At 39.8% G+C, this 16,223-nt stretch overlaps 1 protein-coding gene across 3 annotated transcripts in view; it reads left to right on the top strand.

The window, feature by feature from the left end:
• cntfr (ciliary neurotrophic factor receptor) overlaps positions 1-16,223 on the top strand; it is a 348,331-nt gene that overhangs the window by 280,978 nt on the left and 51,130 nt on the right. For all 3 annotated transcript variants that reach the window (XM_049603655.1, XM_049603654.1, XM_049603653.1), the window contains 2 exons: positions 3,427-3,544; positions 7,057-7,223. In XM_049603655.1, coding sequence (XP_049459612.1) covers positions 3,427-3,544; positions 7,057-7,223 — 285 coding nt within the window. The remainder of the gene's footprint in view (positions 1-3,426; positions 3,545-7,056; positions 7,224-16,223) is intronic.

Raw genomic sequence — 16,223 nt, 5'->3', positions numbered from 1 at the left:
TTGTCTCTGATTGGCTAGCAGCACATCTCTGGTCAACAGTATAACCAGCTTTCTAAATCAGTGCTTGTGGTGATCTAGTCTTTATTAGAGGCCGAGTATTCGTAGCAGTATTACTCACTGTCACTACATCCTGACAGTAGTCAATAAGATTGATAATGCAGGGTAAAAATCATGCTCCTCCTTCTCATAGTGCTCTGAATGGCACCTGAACAAAAACAACCAATCGGAGCCAAGGCAGCTGTCAATTATGTCAATCACTGCTCTTGATCTGTGGTCAAACAGTCAACCTAGGCAGCGTCGATCAAATATGAATCAAGATTCTGTTTCTGCATTGTCAATTTCTTACCTCAAATGTGGTCAGAAGCATATATCAGTGTACTGTTTAGCTGTTACATGAGAACGTTTGCACTGGCCTGCCAAGGGTACTTGGTTTTGTTTTCAACATGGCGACCAGGTCACAAACTTAAGTAACAGTATAGTGAGTTTTATTTGATGAGCGTTGCGTAGTTTCACAGTTTGACCACAGTTCACAAGCAGTGATTGACATGATTGGCAGCTGCATTAAAGACTCCTCAACTCTGATTGGTTGTTTTCGTTCAAACTTGGTTGATTTTTGCAAATGTCTTTAGGAGCACCAGGAGGAGGCAGAGGAACATGATTTTTCTTCACAGATTATTTGTTTGATCAGTCCCTCCAGAAAATCGCGATCGCAATAATTAACGCAGATTCAACGATAGTCCATAATATTTGCTGGGGCTTGCAACTTTTCAAAAGTCCCACGATTTTTCCACGTTTTTCCGCATTTTCCGCCCACACATGCAACATCATTTGAAACATCATCAGACATGTCATCAAATGCGCTAATGGCATTGTAGCATGGAGAAACGCTCTGTACTGACATAAGAATTTGCACTGTTTACAAAGACAAGACAATATGTGTTGAATTTATTAAAATGTTCTGTTTACAGAAGATGTAGCTTACATGTTGTTTTACAGTCACATTGTCTGGTTTGAGAGCTACAATAATCACTCAGGATTTTTTGCAACATTATTGGAGTCCATCCAATTAAATAAAACTAAAGAAGGGAAAATCACTTTTTTTTTTTTTCCTGTCAATTGCCACAATTTCCCGCAAAAAAAAAAATCACAATTTTTATTGTAATTTTTAACAAAATTGGCCGCAAATTTAAGGGTTTTTTGCCGCGAGATCCTGGAAGGACTGTCTTATTATACGACCATCTGGATATAGTGACAGTTTAAGCAAAGCAGTTTTTGTTGTTGTTTTGTTCTGTTTTCGTTTTTCAAGTTACCAACTGCAGCTTTAACTCATTAATTTGATTTTATTCTAAACTAAGTCATGCTGAAACCAATTTTTATTTTGTATCTGTATTATTCAGGAAGTCATAATGCACTATGAGTAGATGCTTACTGTAGGAAATTAAAATACTTTTTTTTCCTTGCCTTTATCTTATCGGATATTTTCCAAATTAAAGACAGTAACTTATTATAAATCACGATGCACGAGTAGAATAGGAAAATAAAATACCTTTTGTACATGCAGTTTGTTTGTTTGTTGATATCTAAGTCGATAGCTAAATTTTCAAAAGATATAAATATACAGTATATAATTCCATCTCAATCCAGATCATCATTCAGAACACCATTTCAAACACACACACACTTTATCACCCTTACCCAGTCAGTTTTACTCTTTAAATTCATCAAACTATTGAAGATGTCATATGAAATATTCCATCTCTCCTCTTAAAGTAGGCAAAGACCTCTCTTTTTACCATCATTCTGTAAAATTATTACCTTTCTCTGGCCACACCCTGGACGTCCTGTCCTGCAAAAACATTGAAAGCTATCGTTTTTCCCACTGGGGAGAGAAATCCTGCTCGACTGAGTGGCTCACACAGTTTTTCCCATGTCCACGCTGAATGGTTTAGAGGCTCTTAAAGACAGGTTGACCCGTCCCACCCATTCAACTCCGGTGTACATTACTGACTATAAATGAAGAATTAAATTGTGTGAATGTAGCTGTTATCAGTCAAGCTATCATATCAAGAGTATATATTACCCACTGGCTGACTTCCAGTATTTAATAATTATAGTCCAAATGCCAGCCTTCTTATATTGTCAAAGCGATGTACTGCGGCAGTCCTATGGCCAATGGAGCTGCATGTGTGAAATGAAAAAGCTGCAATTAAGATGAAGAAAAGATAAAGAAGAAAGGAGGGTGGATGTGGGAATAGAAATATTTATGAGTACAAATAACATAGAAAATATATTTTTGTGATGCCACACTGTACACTCACTGCATATTACATGCAGCGGAGATAACAAGGGTAAAAGGGTAAAAAGCTGTGGGGATAAAGAGGGAGTGGTAGACGAGTGCGCGGTTGACTAGCCGTGAAGAAAAGACCCTAATCTTGGAGGAGGCCAGAGTTGGCGTAACATCACTTTTTCTGGCCAACCTCTTTTATTCTTCTTTTGCTCTACCACTCCAATATCCTTCCTTTCTCCTCACACATCTTCCTCCCTTCCTCCCTCTCAGCCTCAGCACTTCTCCGTCCTCTGTCCCTCCACTTTCTCCAGACACCCGTCGCCTTCTGCTTTATTCGATTTCATTTTTTCAGTCATTTAAATGAGATTGATTGAATTGTTATAGAGATTGTTTGTCCTGGGTCGCACACATTCTGCAGCTCGGTGTGCAGGTCACGGTTTCCTGTACACACAACACTCAGACAGCTAAAGGGGGCAAAAATCAATGCAAATAAAGTCAATCCTGACAATTCAAATATGTTTCCCCTCAGTCACAAAATGTATCACTGCTGCTGTCATTAAATAAAAAATGAGGAAGCAGATATATTCTTGTGCTGAATGATACACTGAATTGAATCTGGCGTTGAACCTGAGCTGACGTTTTAGATACAAGATGGTCTCCCAGTCCAAATTGACCCAAGATATCACATTTAACCTGAGATTGAAGTTTATAGAAGATATAAGTCATATTGTAAAAGTTGTTCAGTCTGCACGTATATAAGTAATCTTGATCACTCCCCCTCTCTCAGTCTAATTTCTTTGTGTTGTATAAAATGATAAATAAAAAACACAAGCAAACAAATTAAAAGCACATCTAATAAAACATAACCAGAGATGCAATTTAATTTAAAGTGAGTAGCAGTGACGTTTTTAATGAAATATTTCATCAAGAATGAATTATTCAATAAGGAAAAGTGTAATTAGGCACAGCTGCTTTGCATTTGATTAATGTAATCCGTATTAGTCTGATGTCTCTCTGGTATGTCTCTGTTTTTTTTTTTTTCTTCCGTGTCTCTTTCTCAAACTGTGCATAGTTCTTAATTATATTACTGTACTGTACATATTAGTTAACTGTCCTCTCTCTTTTTATTCTCTCTGCAGTTCCCCCTCGGGAGCCCTCGGTCACCTGTCGATCCAACACCTACCCTAAAGGCTTCTACTGCAGCTGGCACCAGCTGCACCCGACGTACATCCCCACCACCTTTGACGTGGACGTACAGTAAGAGCATTTGTTTTGTGTCTGTGTGCAGCTTGAGGATTTACAAGTTTATGAAATGATCGCTTTATATTGGTGTCACTTCCAAAGACCTAGCTTGCTTTAACCCGTTGAACCTGGAGCAACATCACTTTAATTTTGCTGCTTTCAGACGCCTTTCGCAAGTAGTCAAACCTTTGACCTCTGAGCAAACTGGGGCAATATCTTTCAAAAACATAAGCAAAATAGGCAATAAGTAAGAAATGTTTCACAAATTGCAAATAAAAAAAAAAACATTAAGAAAATTATTTTTAAAAAGCTAGGGAAAAAACTTTATTCATAATTATCATTATTATATATTTTAAGCATTTTTTTTCCATTTGTTTGTTTTTAACTTTTTTTTCTACAAATTTTTTTGTTTTTAATTTTCACTTTTTACTAATTTCTAGCAAATGTTTTGGGTAATTTCTCCTTTCATTGCTCATTCATTCTTCAGGGTTAAAGGAATACTTCATCCTACAAATGTCTATTTTTGTATCAATTACTTGCTTCACGTTAAGTTAAATTCCTGAAGAAAACTTGGTGTTTCTCATACGCTTCCAGTGAATGAAGAGTTCAAAGTGGAAAAACAGTTCTCTATTAATTGAAGTCATAGGGGTCCATGTTTGACAACAGCAAAACTATATTGAAACTTCAGCTTTTTTGTGCTGTAAAATCCAAGTCTCACTTGTAATACTCAACACTCCACAAACAGCCAGCCCTTTAAAGTAGGGAAAAATTTTCTCAATTTTTGGGGATTATTATTATTATTTTTTTTCAAATTCAGTGTAACACAGGGTGAGTAATTGATATATAAATGGCCCTTTGGCGATGAAGTACTTCTTAAACTTGATTTAAAGGCTAATTTCAGTTTATTACAATGAAGGTCTTAATTTTTTTAATTTAGGCACTTGTTACCTTAAGTTATGGTAATGTACTCACCAAAGAAAATGGTCTTATGTATAAACACAGGAATACTGCAATGACAAAGTCTGATATGACATGATGAAATCCTGTAGATACGAATAGCAAAAGTGGCATTACCATCGTTTTAGTATGCAGCCATTATCCATTGAACTATATTTCTGATATTTTTACAGAGAATATCTATTAAAAGTTAACGTTTTATAATTTTCTGCCAAGGACAGCTTTGGTTTAGAGCAGGGTGAGAAGCTTTGGTGAGGTACGCCTTCCCAGCGGAGCATGGTAGAGTTAAAAAGGGGATGCGGACGGATTTAAGGTACTTGAAAGCTCTTAGCCTCAGATTGCAGCAAGTATTCCTTCTCGGAGTCATATCTCAGTCAGACCTGAACACACAGACAGGATACACATACATTAAAATTCAGTCTGACTTTCTGAGAATTTCTTTGTCTCAAATGACCATTGCAAATAAAAAGATGCTTCTTACAACTCTAAAGCTTTTTTTTTTTTTTCAGTATCAAAGTGTTCCAATGATAGCTGCCTGTACATCCATGGATAGCATATTAATTCAGCATCCTTTTAGTGGTGTAAATTTGCCAAAATTAATGCAAATGAGTAAAGTGAAAAAAAAAAGAAGAAGCTGTGTCCAAGTTTCAATATCCCTGGCTTTGAGGGCAAACAATTCACAAGGAAGAATGGGCACAGGATAGGTGAAACTTTCCGAGTTTGACAAAAAGAAAGAAAAATATCTAATATCATGAAGCCCTGACCCCCTGCACCTCCTCCTCACCCATCTGAAGTAAATTTGAAGGCAATAAACAAGCTTTATGAAGTAATTATAAAGCTAACTAATCCAGGGAATGTTCCTGTACATCTTTGGACAACTCCATCTCACTCTGAAGTCGTCGAAATCCACCACTTGGGCAGTGACTTGCAGCGTCAGACACTGTTGAAAAAAGCTGTCCTTTAACGTTGGCATGAAACGTGGCCGGTTGAGGATGCACAAGTCCGAATAAGGCAGGCTGGAGGGGAGGTGGATGGGTCCAAAAAACACCCGGGACTTTCACCCGGGAGAGTGGTGTTGGTGTCCCGTACGATTCTAAAGCCAAAACCTGTTCTTTCTTTACTAAACCTAACCACGTGCCTTTGTTACCTAAACCCAACCACGTGTGTTAGTTGTTGGGTTTCTTCCGACTTTCACCCAGGAGAGCGGAGTTCGTGTCCCATAAGATTAAGGGTAGTACATTTCCTGTGATAACGGAAGTGTATTTTAAAAGAAGACAATGCATGTAACAGGCAAAACTTGACACAGCGTCCCAGGACGTCAACAACCAACGCACCCAGGGTACCTTTCACATTGTATCAGGACGTAAAAGGTCCGTGACCAAACGTCAATAGAATAAAATGGCATCTGAAAAGTTGAGTTTGAATTTAGTTTGCTGTTAATCACATAATGTGTCTTAAGCATGCTCACAGCCATGGGGACAAGTTAGAATAACTGTTTTACGCATATTTGTCAATCACAGAAGGTTTTTAACCCCAGTCTCCTGAGTAATTCATTTTAAAGCCGCACAGAAAAGAGAAAAGAAACCACTACATTCAGATAGTTTGGTGGCAAATCTTTAAAACAGCGTGTAAAAAAGATCATTTTGGAATTATAACCAGGGGCTTATTTAAAAAATGATGGCATTTTGGTTTCACTCTGTAGTTAAACACCTCTCTCCACCTGTCCTCGGGCACCCAGGCATGTTTTAACAGTAGGTAGACCTTAGATACTCAAAATTGTGTGGATGGAGACCCAGCGAGTCTGTTCCTGTCAGGTTCTCTTTGATATCCCCAGATCACAGAGTCCCACAGCTCACACCGCAGCATGTGGACCTCTGCCTTCATTAATGTTGTAACACCGGTATTATTCTGTTTGAATAATAATGAGCAGTGGGACAGAGAGAGGTGCAGATGAAGAGGACAATAGAGAGATTAACAGTGAGAGTAGTCACTGTCTTTAGCGTCCAGATCAGTCTGATTTGTTTTTGTGCGAAAAGCAGAGCAGCACACAACAGCTGGAGCATTGAGTGATGCCTATTTTAGAATTAAAAACATCCCTGACTTCCCAAGGAGAGGATTGAAATTGTCCTTTGGAGCTCGGTTGGTAGTTGCTGGCATCTGGCTTTTATCTAAATAAATAAAGTGAAAGATTTAAAGTCTTTTTAGTCAACAAGGTAAAACATTGTTTGAAGGGCACATTCAGGTCTTAAAACCAAACTAAAAAATGTACAAAAAGTAAAGTCAGGTTTGGCTCTGTCCCATACCCAAGTCCTGTCCTGGTCTGTGCAGCAGGAGGTTTAGTCAGCAGTTTAAAGTGTTAGAATTAATGTCCACAGCTTTGATGTATAACTCCCAGGCTGCCAACGAGGGGGGGAAATACTTAACCAGTGTCCTTTCCTCTTTCTATATTTCAACAAGAGTGTCTGTGAATCTACTTTCAAGCAGAAAAAACACAAGCCTAACCATTCTCTGTCTGTCTCACATTGAGTCTGTCCTCCATCTTACCTTTTATTATTTCCTCTCCTCTCCAGACACAACCAGCGTTCACTGGAGGTGCAGAAAGATCCGGACCACAAGAACCGCTGTCGTGTACGTTTCCCTGAGGTCTTCTCCAGCTTCCCCTACAAAGTGAACGTGACGGCAGTCAATGCATTGGGGAAAGCCTCCACCACCATTTCTTTTGAAGAGTCCAGTATAGGTAAGATACATGTTGTGTCATGTCTTACGCTGTAGTGTTGCGACATCTGTGACACTGACTTCCCCTTGACCTGATTTTACACAAAATGATGCATGTTAAGGCACTTGTGTTTTTTGATGAGGCCAATGTGTTTCGCACCAAAAACTGTAGTCCCTTGAATGGCCACTTGAGGCTGGCTCCAAAAGCAAGTCAGCCCTCTTAGATCAGAGACATACGATGGCCGATTGCCTTCTCTCTAGTTTTGCGGCCCACTAGCTTGAATGGGGATAAAATAATTAAATCATGCAGCTCTTCTAGACCTACCTGGATGGATCAAATCCAAGTGCCAAAAACTGTAGTTCCACAAATGGCCACTTGAGGCTGGCCCCAAAAGTGAGTCGACCCCAGAGACCTATGGACATATTTGCTTGACGAAATTGCTCAGTGGCACATGAAGCCAAAAAAGCTCTATTTCCATGGTATGAAATTACCCAGAGGATCAGCACTACTTCTGCATCATCAGGCCCAAACAGCAAGCGCACTCGACACTTACTTACTGCAAGCACGACTAAGCCAACACAACGGCCAACTTCTAGCAGCCGAGCAGCTGAAGTCCAATTGAGTGCCCAGCTAACTTGAATGGGAATAAAATAGTTTTAACTTGCGGCTCTTTTAGAATTTCCAAATGTTATCGAACTGAATGAATTAAATATTTACAGTAAAATGAGTCATTTCACGGGACTTGTGACAATCAAAAAAATGTATCCACTAATTTATAGACGTCTCTTTCCCAATGTAAATCTATGGGAAAAAGTCTTTTGGGCCCAATGGTATCAAGTGATGGACCCTGGAAATTGTAGTCCCGTTGTTTGGCCACTGCAAAAATTGGCTTCAAAGTGTGGTGCACTTCCTGGGGGCCTGCACAGACCGCCATGTTAAAATGGCCAACTTTACAGCAGAAAGGGTTGGTATAAAAAAAAACCTTCAATTTTCAATAGCTTCAATAGATAATGCCCCATTCATGACAACTGTAGTGGGGTTGATTTTTATATACCTCACCCATTTAAATTTTATTAAGACTTACACATGACTAAGGGCATGGATGCTCTGAGTGACAGGCTGTCTGTGAGGGGTCGCCACAGTGTATGAGTCAGAGCCATCCCTTACTCCTCCACAGCGCCACCGTCACTTCCAAATTTCAGTTCACTTCAGTTTTCAAAAAAATCCAAGATGGCGATGGCCAAAATGCCATATTCATGGGTTGAACATGGGAGTCCACAACGCAGTGGGTGTCATCACAGTGGCCACATCAATTGTTTATACACAGTCCATAGCCAGAGCTCAAATGATTCAAAAGAAACACACTGGCATTTTGAAAATACTAGAAATATTTTCTCCTAACTCATTCAGGATACAGAATTTGAACACTTTTTGTTAAAATTTACACCCAATGCTTATTTGTTTTTGTTTTTTTTTTAACTAACTTCAGGAACAATTCTAAGATCCTTTCCCACACAGATTGACAAATGTTTGGCAAAGAAAAATGAGGACAAAAATGCAGTGTCAATGCATCTCATTAAGGATGCCCACCCTTGAGCAATGTTAATGCATCTGTTTGACCACAGATGACTGATTTCATTGACTTCTGTTTCCCTTTGGAGATTTGCAGCACACAGTTATGCTTAGTGCCAGAAAGACAAAGAAAATTGAAATTTCGGTGGCCAAATAAATGTCACCCAGCTGAAAGGAGAGTGCACAGCTTTTTTTTTTTTTTTTTTTTTTGTTTGCTTTAACCAACAGCATAGTCCATTAGCGGGAAACCCACTGACTGTGCACCCCTGTCATTACCAAAGGCATTAGATAATAAACACACTACCTCTGAACCTTTTCTGCAGCAAACAGTATTTAATTGAGGCTTGGACGGGATGCGACAGTCACAAATCAAAGGTCTGGTTTCTCTCTGAAAGTGCCAGATAACCCAAACACCAGCTGCCATATAAACACTTTTTAGTCAAATTTAATGTAAGAATTAACCATGAAAGTTCCTTCGGTGGCTGTTTTTTAAATTACAGCCTTCACGGTCGTGCGGTAAGTAGTGCAGGGAAGTTTTTGTTCAGCAAGGCTGCAGAAGGCTACATAATAACAGCAAGACTCTTAGAATTCATAAGCGACTAAGGCTGGAAAGCAGTGAAGAGGAGAAATTCATTTTAAAGAAGGAATGAGAAGTACTTTGATAGATAAGGGAAGTGCTGCCAGCAGTCCTCAGCTCTGTTGTATTGCTTGGAGCGCGATATGGGTGTGCATGACGCATAAATACACACAGACACCAATGGGGCTGTGGGTCGGTCGCGGAAGAGAGGTATCGAAGGAGAGAAAGTGTGTGTGTGTGCGCGTGTGTGTGTGTGTGTGTGTGTGTGTGTGTGTGTGTACATAAGTAACCAAATGAGGCAGTGACATGCTCTGCCAAGCCCCGGACACAGGACTCATGAAAATGCTAATGCTAGCCGGATTAGCGCCTTGGCTGAGGAAATATCCCTCAACTATTGGTGATAGCAAAACACCCCACTGCTCCTTTCTTCCTCTCTGCTTTCTCCTTTATTCCTGCATGCCCTTCTTTTGACTTTGTACTTTTTTTTAGTCCTCTGTTCCCTCCTATTTTTCTTCTTCCTCCCTCTCCATCTCCAGCCAAATCTTCTCAGATAGATGCGAGAACGCCATTTGTGTGACAGATGTCCACGCTATTATTTTTAGATCGATTTCTCAGAGTTTGCTTTTAGGTCTAAAAAAAAGACTGAAATTTTGGTGTTTCTTTAACTTTGAGTTGAATTGCAGCTATTGTCGGCCGAACACCAAACAGCTTTTCAAGCCATTCCGCTGTTGCAGACAAATTTCCAATCATGAGAGTTTTACCTCAGTTGGTGTGTACTCCTGTGATCTTGATTGTTTGGTTTAATGCCCAGTTCAGACGAAACCATTTTGGAACTTTACAGAGAAAAGTTGCAGCAGTGGGAACTGGCCGGCCTGAGCTCAGCTCAAGCAGGCTGATAGTGTCACCTTCGACCCCGATGGTCAAATCGCTGGTTGTTGGTTTTAGAACCTAAAGTATGTCACCTGTGTCAGCAGCCAAGTAGCTTGTAGTGAAGTCCACTGGTCGAGTCAAAATGACCGCAGACACTGTGTTCGCTCACTTTTAAGAAGCTACAAATTGTATTCAGCCTCAAAATACACCTGAAAAGCTGGAAATCAGAACAATACAGAGAGTTGTTGCATAGACATGATACACCATCTCATCTAGTTGCAGGTTTTTAGAACATTGTAGAGTGGCACATTGCAAGTAGTTGCTTGTTTCAACTCATCTTGTTGCAAATCTTTGGTCTGATCTGGGCCTAAGGTGGTCATGATACTCTGTCCAAGCTGTCTTAGTTCAGTCTTTTTCTCATCTTGATGTTCCAGTAAACTCAAACATGTTTAATATTATCATATTTTTTTAGCCTTGGCTCAAGCAACCAGTTAAGAGCAATAACATGAACATTGTCAACAACCAATAGATGCTTTTTCTCCAGCATCATACCAAAGCAGCAAACCAGGTGGACAGTAAACATGAACTCTGAGAGGTGCCATGCCATTGCTCTAATGGCCCATAATACCAAAGCCCCATTAGTCCGAAAAATGTCCCACTGGACTAAAAGCCCATTTCTCCAACTGCCCATGATCCATAAAACAAAAGCCCATTGCCTCAAAGTGCTGGGGCCAATTGCACAAAAAATTGTAAGTTAAGATTTTCTGTAAAGTCCTAGTTAAGGTTTCCTCAGAATAAAATCGGTTGCAAAAAACACCCTTCAGTCTTCACCTTAAGGTTTCCTTAAAATGTTCACCTAAGTATTTAAGGTTTCGTAGACCATTGCACAACAGACCTTAGCAACCAAAGCAAGGTAAAAGAAAAAACTATATCTGTATCTCTGACTTTATCTTAACTGCAACATAACGAAGTATAGGGTTATTAATGAAGAAAACTAACCAACACAGCAAGAGAAGAGTGTTCTGCGACCAAGAGAACCTAATGGATCCACTTTTGATTTTACACTATAGATGTGACTGAATCAGTTTTCGTTGTGATTTCTTCCTTTGATTGTTTTCTGGTATTTGGGGATCAAATTTACTTTGTAGTATTTAATTTCTATGATTATATTCCTCCAAAAGTTTAATCTTTTCCTCCTTTGACCAATATGTTTTCTTGTATTCTTTCCTTCTGCCGTTTCTCACTATTTGTCTTTAACTAAGGAAACCTTTTAAGGGATGATGTGCAACTGTGTGAGTCCATTAGCTAAGGAGAAATTAAGCCTTAAGTGTCACACTTAAGGAAAAAACTCAAGGTGTTTTGTGTAACTGGTCCCAGTTCCTCCAAATTGCTCACTCCCTGTAGTTTCAGTTCCCTAGTGGCATTTGAGCCACCGATCCTGGGTGTGTTTACTGACCCATCCCTACTTTCCCAGTGGTTATTGTATTTAAGCCAAAACATGAACTTTTTCCCAACCATAACCAAGTGTTTTTTATGCCTAAACCTAACCACACATTCACAACAGCATTGTTGACAAATGTAACATACCTGTGGTTTACAAAAACATGCAATACCAACATTTTTTTCTGGTGATTGGGTCAGCTAACTTAAGAGACTATGTATTTTTTCTTAGAGAAATGAGACTTTGGAGCAAAGGGCGTTTTCTGGGGGGATAACGGACTGTCTGAGAAATGGGCCTTGGGTCCAAGGGGACATTTTTGAACTGACAAGGCTTTGGAATTTTAGGCTGTCAGAACAATGGTTAGTCTCCCTCTGGGGAAGCACAAGAACATGAACAAGTCTCAGTTCTCTTGTACTGTGGAGAAGGAGAAGAAACTGGTGGAGATGTGGGTTGAAAAAGAATAAATTTAACGTGTATCTAATCCTCCAACCAACACTTATCTGTGTGAGTTTGCATGCAAAGCAGTTTCTTTATGGATTATATTGATGCCAAATTGATAAGAACACTGCCGACATATGACCCCTTCTATCTTTTCTTTTTAGAGTTATGCTTCTTTGCAAACATGTAAGGAATTGTTAACGTGTCATATTTCTTCAAGGGAGTTTGACATTATATTTTCCACCAGGAGCAGGATGGAAAATAACCTCAAAAGGAATCTTGCAAATAATGACTCTGCAAGTCTTTGCAAATTATCAAAGTCCGTGACTCAAAACTCACAGTCTTTAGATGTGACAGGGTGTCAAACTTTCTTCTTTTAAAAATCTTTTCATAGTCTTTTCAGAGTTGTCTAGTGTATGGTAGGTCTAACAGACAACACTGTAAAACCCCAATCCACCCATGATACAAAAATTTAATGGTAAGTCTACACAAACTTCTCAGATTGTCAAAATGACCTAAAAACTTTATGTTCACTTGACACAAAAGACTCCTCCCTCGTGAGCTTGACATATTTTTTTATGTTAAGTCAACAACTTTTGAGTTAATTTGACTAAAATGTATAAAGCCAGTTTTAACTGATAAGATTAATGCCAACAGCCAGCACTATTATTGTGCACTTAACATACTGTGGTGTGTTGGGGCTAAATGGGTGGAGTTTCCCAGCATGCCATTAGACAATGCATCACATTGTCACTCAGACCTCGTCACATATTGACGTTTGGTCATAAGCTTTCCAAGTCCAGATTCCACAATGAAAGGTTGTTCTGGGACGCCGTGTCAAGCTCTGTCTGTTACAGTTTTCACAGGAAATTTACTGTTTACATACAAAAAAAACGCACTAAGAAGAACAGGGTTTGCCTTTATAATCTTACAGGACCCGAACATAGGTCTCCCAGGTGAAAGTCGGTGTGTGTTGGACCATCCAACCCCACTACCGCTTTCCCTTCTCGTACTTTCGTCACCTTAACTTTCTTTCATGTCCCGCCGTGTTTCCCCCGACGCCGTCGAGCACCATTAAACTATAACGGCAACCAGCCGCATATCATGCAAATGTTAAAGGACAACTTTTTCGTCAGTGTTTTGACACCACAAGTCATTGCCCAAGCACCGGATTTCAACGACTTCGGAGTGAGACCAGGTTGGACAATGTGTTTAAGGCCATATGCCAAAGAAAACTGTGTTTAAATGTGTTCTAAATTACTCGTTACCCATTACGCAGTGATTAATAGTCACACAGCTGTTGCCATTGATCACAAAGACTTCCATCACACTTGAATAACAAGACCAGCATTTTGCAAAGGGCACCTTTGAAAAGATCTGGTTTTTATTATTGAATATGTTGAAAGTCCAAATATGTTTTCAAATGTATCACAGTTAGTGTGGATGTGGTCTTGCCCTCCCTCTTTCTTTGGTCTTTTTTTTTCCCAAACTTTTCTAAGTGTCTCATATTGTTTGCCTTCTCCCTCCCCTCCTTTCACTCCTCCACTCATCTCCTCCTTGTTCCTGCATTGTTAAAAGTCTTTCTCACGCCGTTCTAAGTTGTAAGCCACATTCATTATCAGGGACAACGAGGCAGATCGTAAATAAATAAAACAATTTCATGCTTCCTGGTGCACTTCTGAATTCTGAGTGGGAGCAAGACGATTCTCAACTGTCCTTGTTCATCCGACCAAAGCTGGGATGAAATTAGATGAGATGAGATTGTGTGTGTGTGTGTGTGTGTGTGTGTCCTCACATGTGCATCCTCACATGTGCATGCTGTGGGTACAGTTACAAAGAGAACCCTCAAAGAAGCTCCAGACTCATCAAATGATAACTTAAAGCTTTCTTGTGCCAAGATGATCAAACGGTGACTGATCTCGTCTAAGTGCAAAGGCTTCCAGAGTTAAGGCGTTTTTACTAGCAAAGATTTTTTTGTCAACTCTGACTTCAGCCCACCTGAGCATGATAAAGTACTACATTATTCATTCATTGTGATTAAAATGAATGCACTGTAACCTAATTTCAAAGGGTGAATGTAGCTGCGGTGGCTTTTCAACATCCCCATTAAATCTTCTGCTGTCACTTTCATCCCTTCAATTAATACTTAAACAGCTGGTCGGCCAGTTAACGATACTTAACTACTTTATCATAAGGTCCAGGTGCTATTTCCAGTCGGCGTCTCATTTATATTCTCTGTGAGAAAACCAAACAAGTAGCCCAAAAAAAAAAAAAAAAAGTGATTTTACAGATCCCAGCAGCTCTCCACAAGTGAGTTCAGAGATCAGCAATGGCTACAGAAACAGCACAACTAGAGCTGCCAGAAGTTTAGAGGCATATTTACTAAGGGTTGCACTAATTACCACCATGCACAAAACTTAACAAGTACAGCTGTCTTGAGCACAGCAGCCGATTTCTCAAATTAATAAACACCACAAGTTAGAGATCAGATTGTTGTATCCCCGGTGTAGGTGAGTCAGGAGATGAAGGGCTGGCACGTGTAGTCATTTTGGATGCAGTACGACTCCCCGTCGTCTGAATTTCCAAGATATGATAACACATGCAGCAGTGTGACTGTAATCTATAATTTCTTTTGAAAGAGAGCGGAAAACCTGACACAGAACTTTTCTGATGTGCTTTTTTAAAATTCATATTTATTCTCTTTGCCTGTTGTAGCTTTGAACAAATATGACAGCAGCCATGTGAATTCAGGACATAACCACTTCTACTCATTTAATTATGCGCGCTGGAGTTTTTGTGTAATTTGGGTTTAGTGAGTAGATGAGGAATCCAATTCAGTAATCGAATTTCGGGGCTCTACCACTGCCATGCTTTACATATTAATCAGTATAAATGGGCTAAACATAACCAATCCCATTTACTGTATGCCCACAAGATGCTTGTGCACACTTTTTTTACACACTTAGTTGAAGTTACCTCCTTGATGATTAAAATGCAGTCTGCTTCCAACAATTAGGCTTTAATCTGAGACTTCAGTTTGATGCAAAGCAGTAATTATAATGAATATTGGTGTGGACACATCCCCCCAATATTCAAATATGCTAAAACTGCACCCCACACCAACAGTACATCTAGTATCTAATGATATTCATAAATAAGTTTCACAAAATTACAGTATTTTTACGCATCCGGTCTCACTCCAAAGTCCTTGAAATCTGGCGCTTGGGCAGTGACTTGCGGCATCAGAAACCAACGAATAAAGCCATCTTTTAATGTCGGCATGATACGCAGCAGGTTGCCGTTGTAGTTCAACAGCACCCGGAGGGTCAGGGGGGAAACGTGGCAGGACGAGAACGAAAGATAAGGCAGGAAAAGTCTGACCGGGGCGACCGGGAGCGGTGATGGATGGGTCCAACAAACCACGACTTTCACCCGAGAGAGTAGTGTTTGTGTCCCGTAAGATTCTAAAGCCAAACCCTGTACTTCTTTCCTAAACCTAACCACGTGCTTTTGTTGCCTTAACCCAACCATGTGTATTTGTTGTTGAAGGAAAAAAAGACATCAATTTGTGGCGTCGTGTATCTGGAAAGACAACAATGCATGTAACAGGCAGAATGTGAGACAGTGTCTCAAAATGTCAATGTGGAAACCAAACGTCAATATGTGTCGTGGTCAGAGTGAGAATGAGTTGTTACCACCGGTTCTACTTTTACCAGGTCCCCAGGAAGTGCACCAGGCTTTGAATCCAATTTCTGTAGTGGCCAAACAATGGTAATGCTATTTCTAAGCTTCATCACATGATGCCCTGTGGCCCAAAAAGACATTTTTTCCCATAAACTTACATTGGGAAAGAGACATCTGTAAATCAGTGGATGAATTTTTTTGAGCATCACAAACCTCATAAAATGATTCATTTCACTATCAGGATTTGATCCATTCGGTCTGACAACATTTGAAAGGTCTAGAAGAGCTCCTAAATCATTTTATCCCCATTCAAGCTAGCTGACCGCTAAACTGGAAGTTAGCCACTTGGCTGCGTTTGGCTGCATGCCCAGTGCCTAAACTGCATATCTAGACCGGAAGGTATAAACTCTGGATCAAAAGCCGTCCATTTCCATATCTT

This window comes from Epinephelus fuscoguttatus, linkage group LG18 (genome assembly GCF_011397635.1).
Source record: "Epinephelus fuscoguttatus linkage group LG18, E.fuscoguttatus.final_Chr_v1".
NCBI classification, from domain to species: domain Eukaryota; kingdom Metazoa; phylum Chordata; class Actinopteri; order Perciformes; family Serranidae; genus Epinephelus; species Epinephelus fuscoguttatus.
This window is presented reverse-complemented; position numbering and strand designations above follow the sequence as displayed.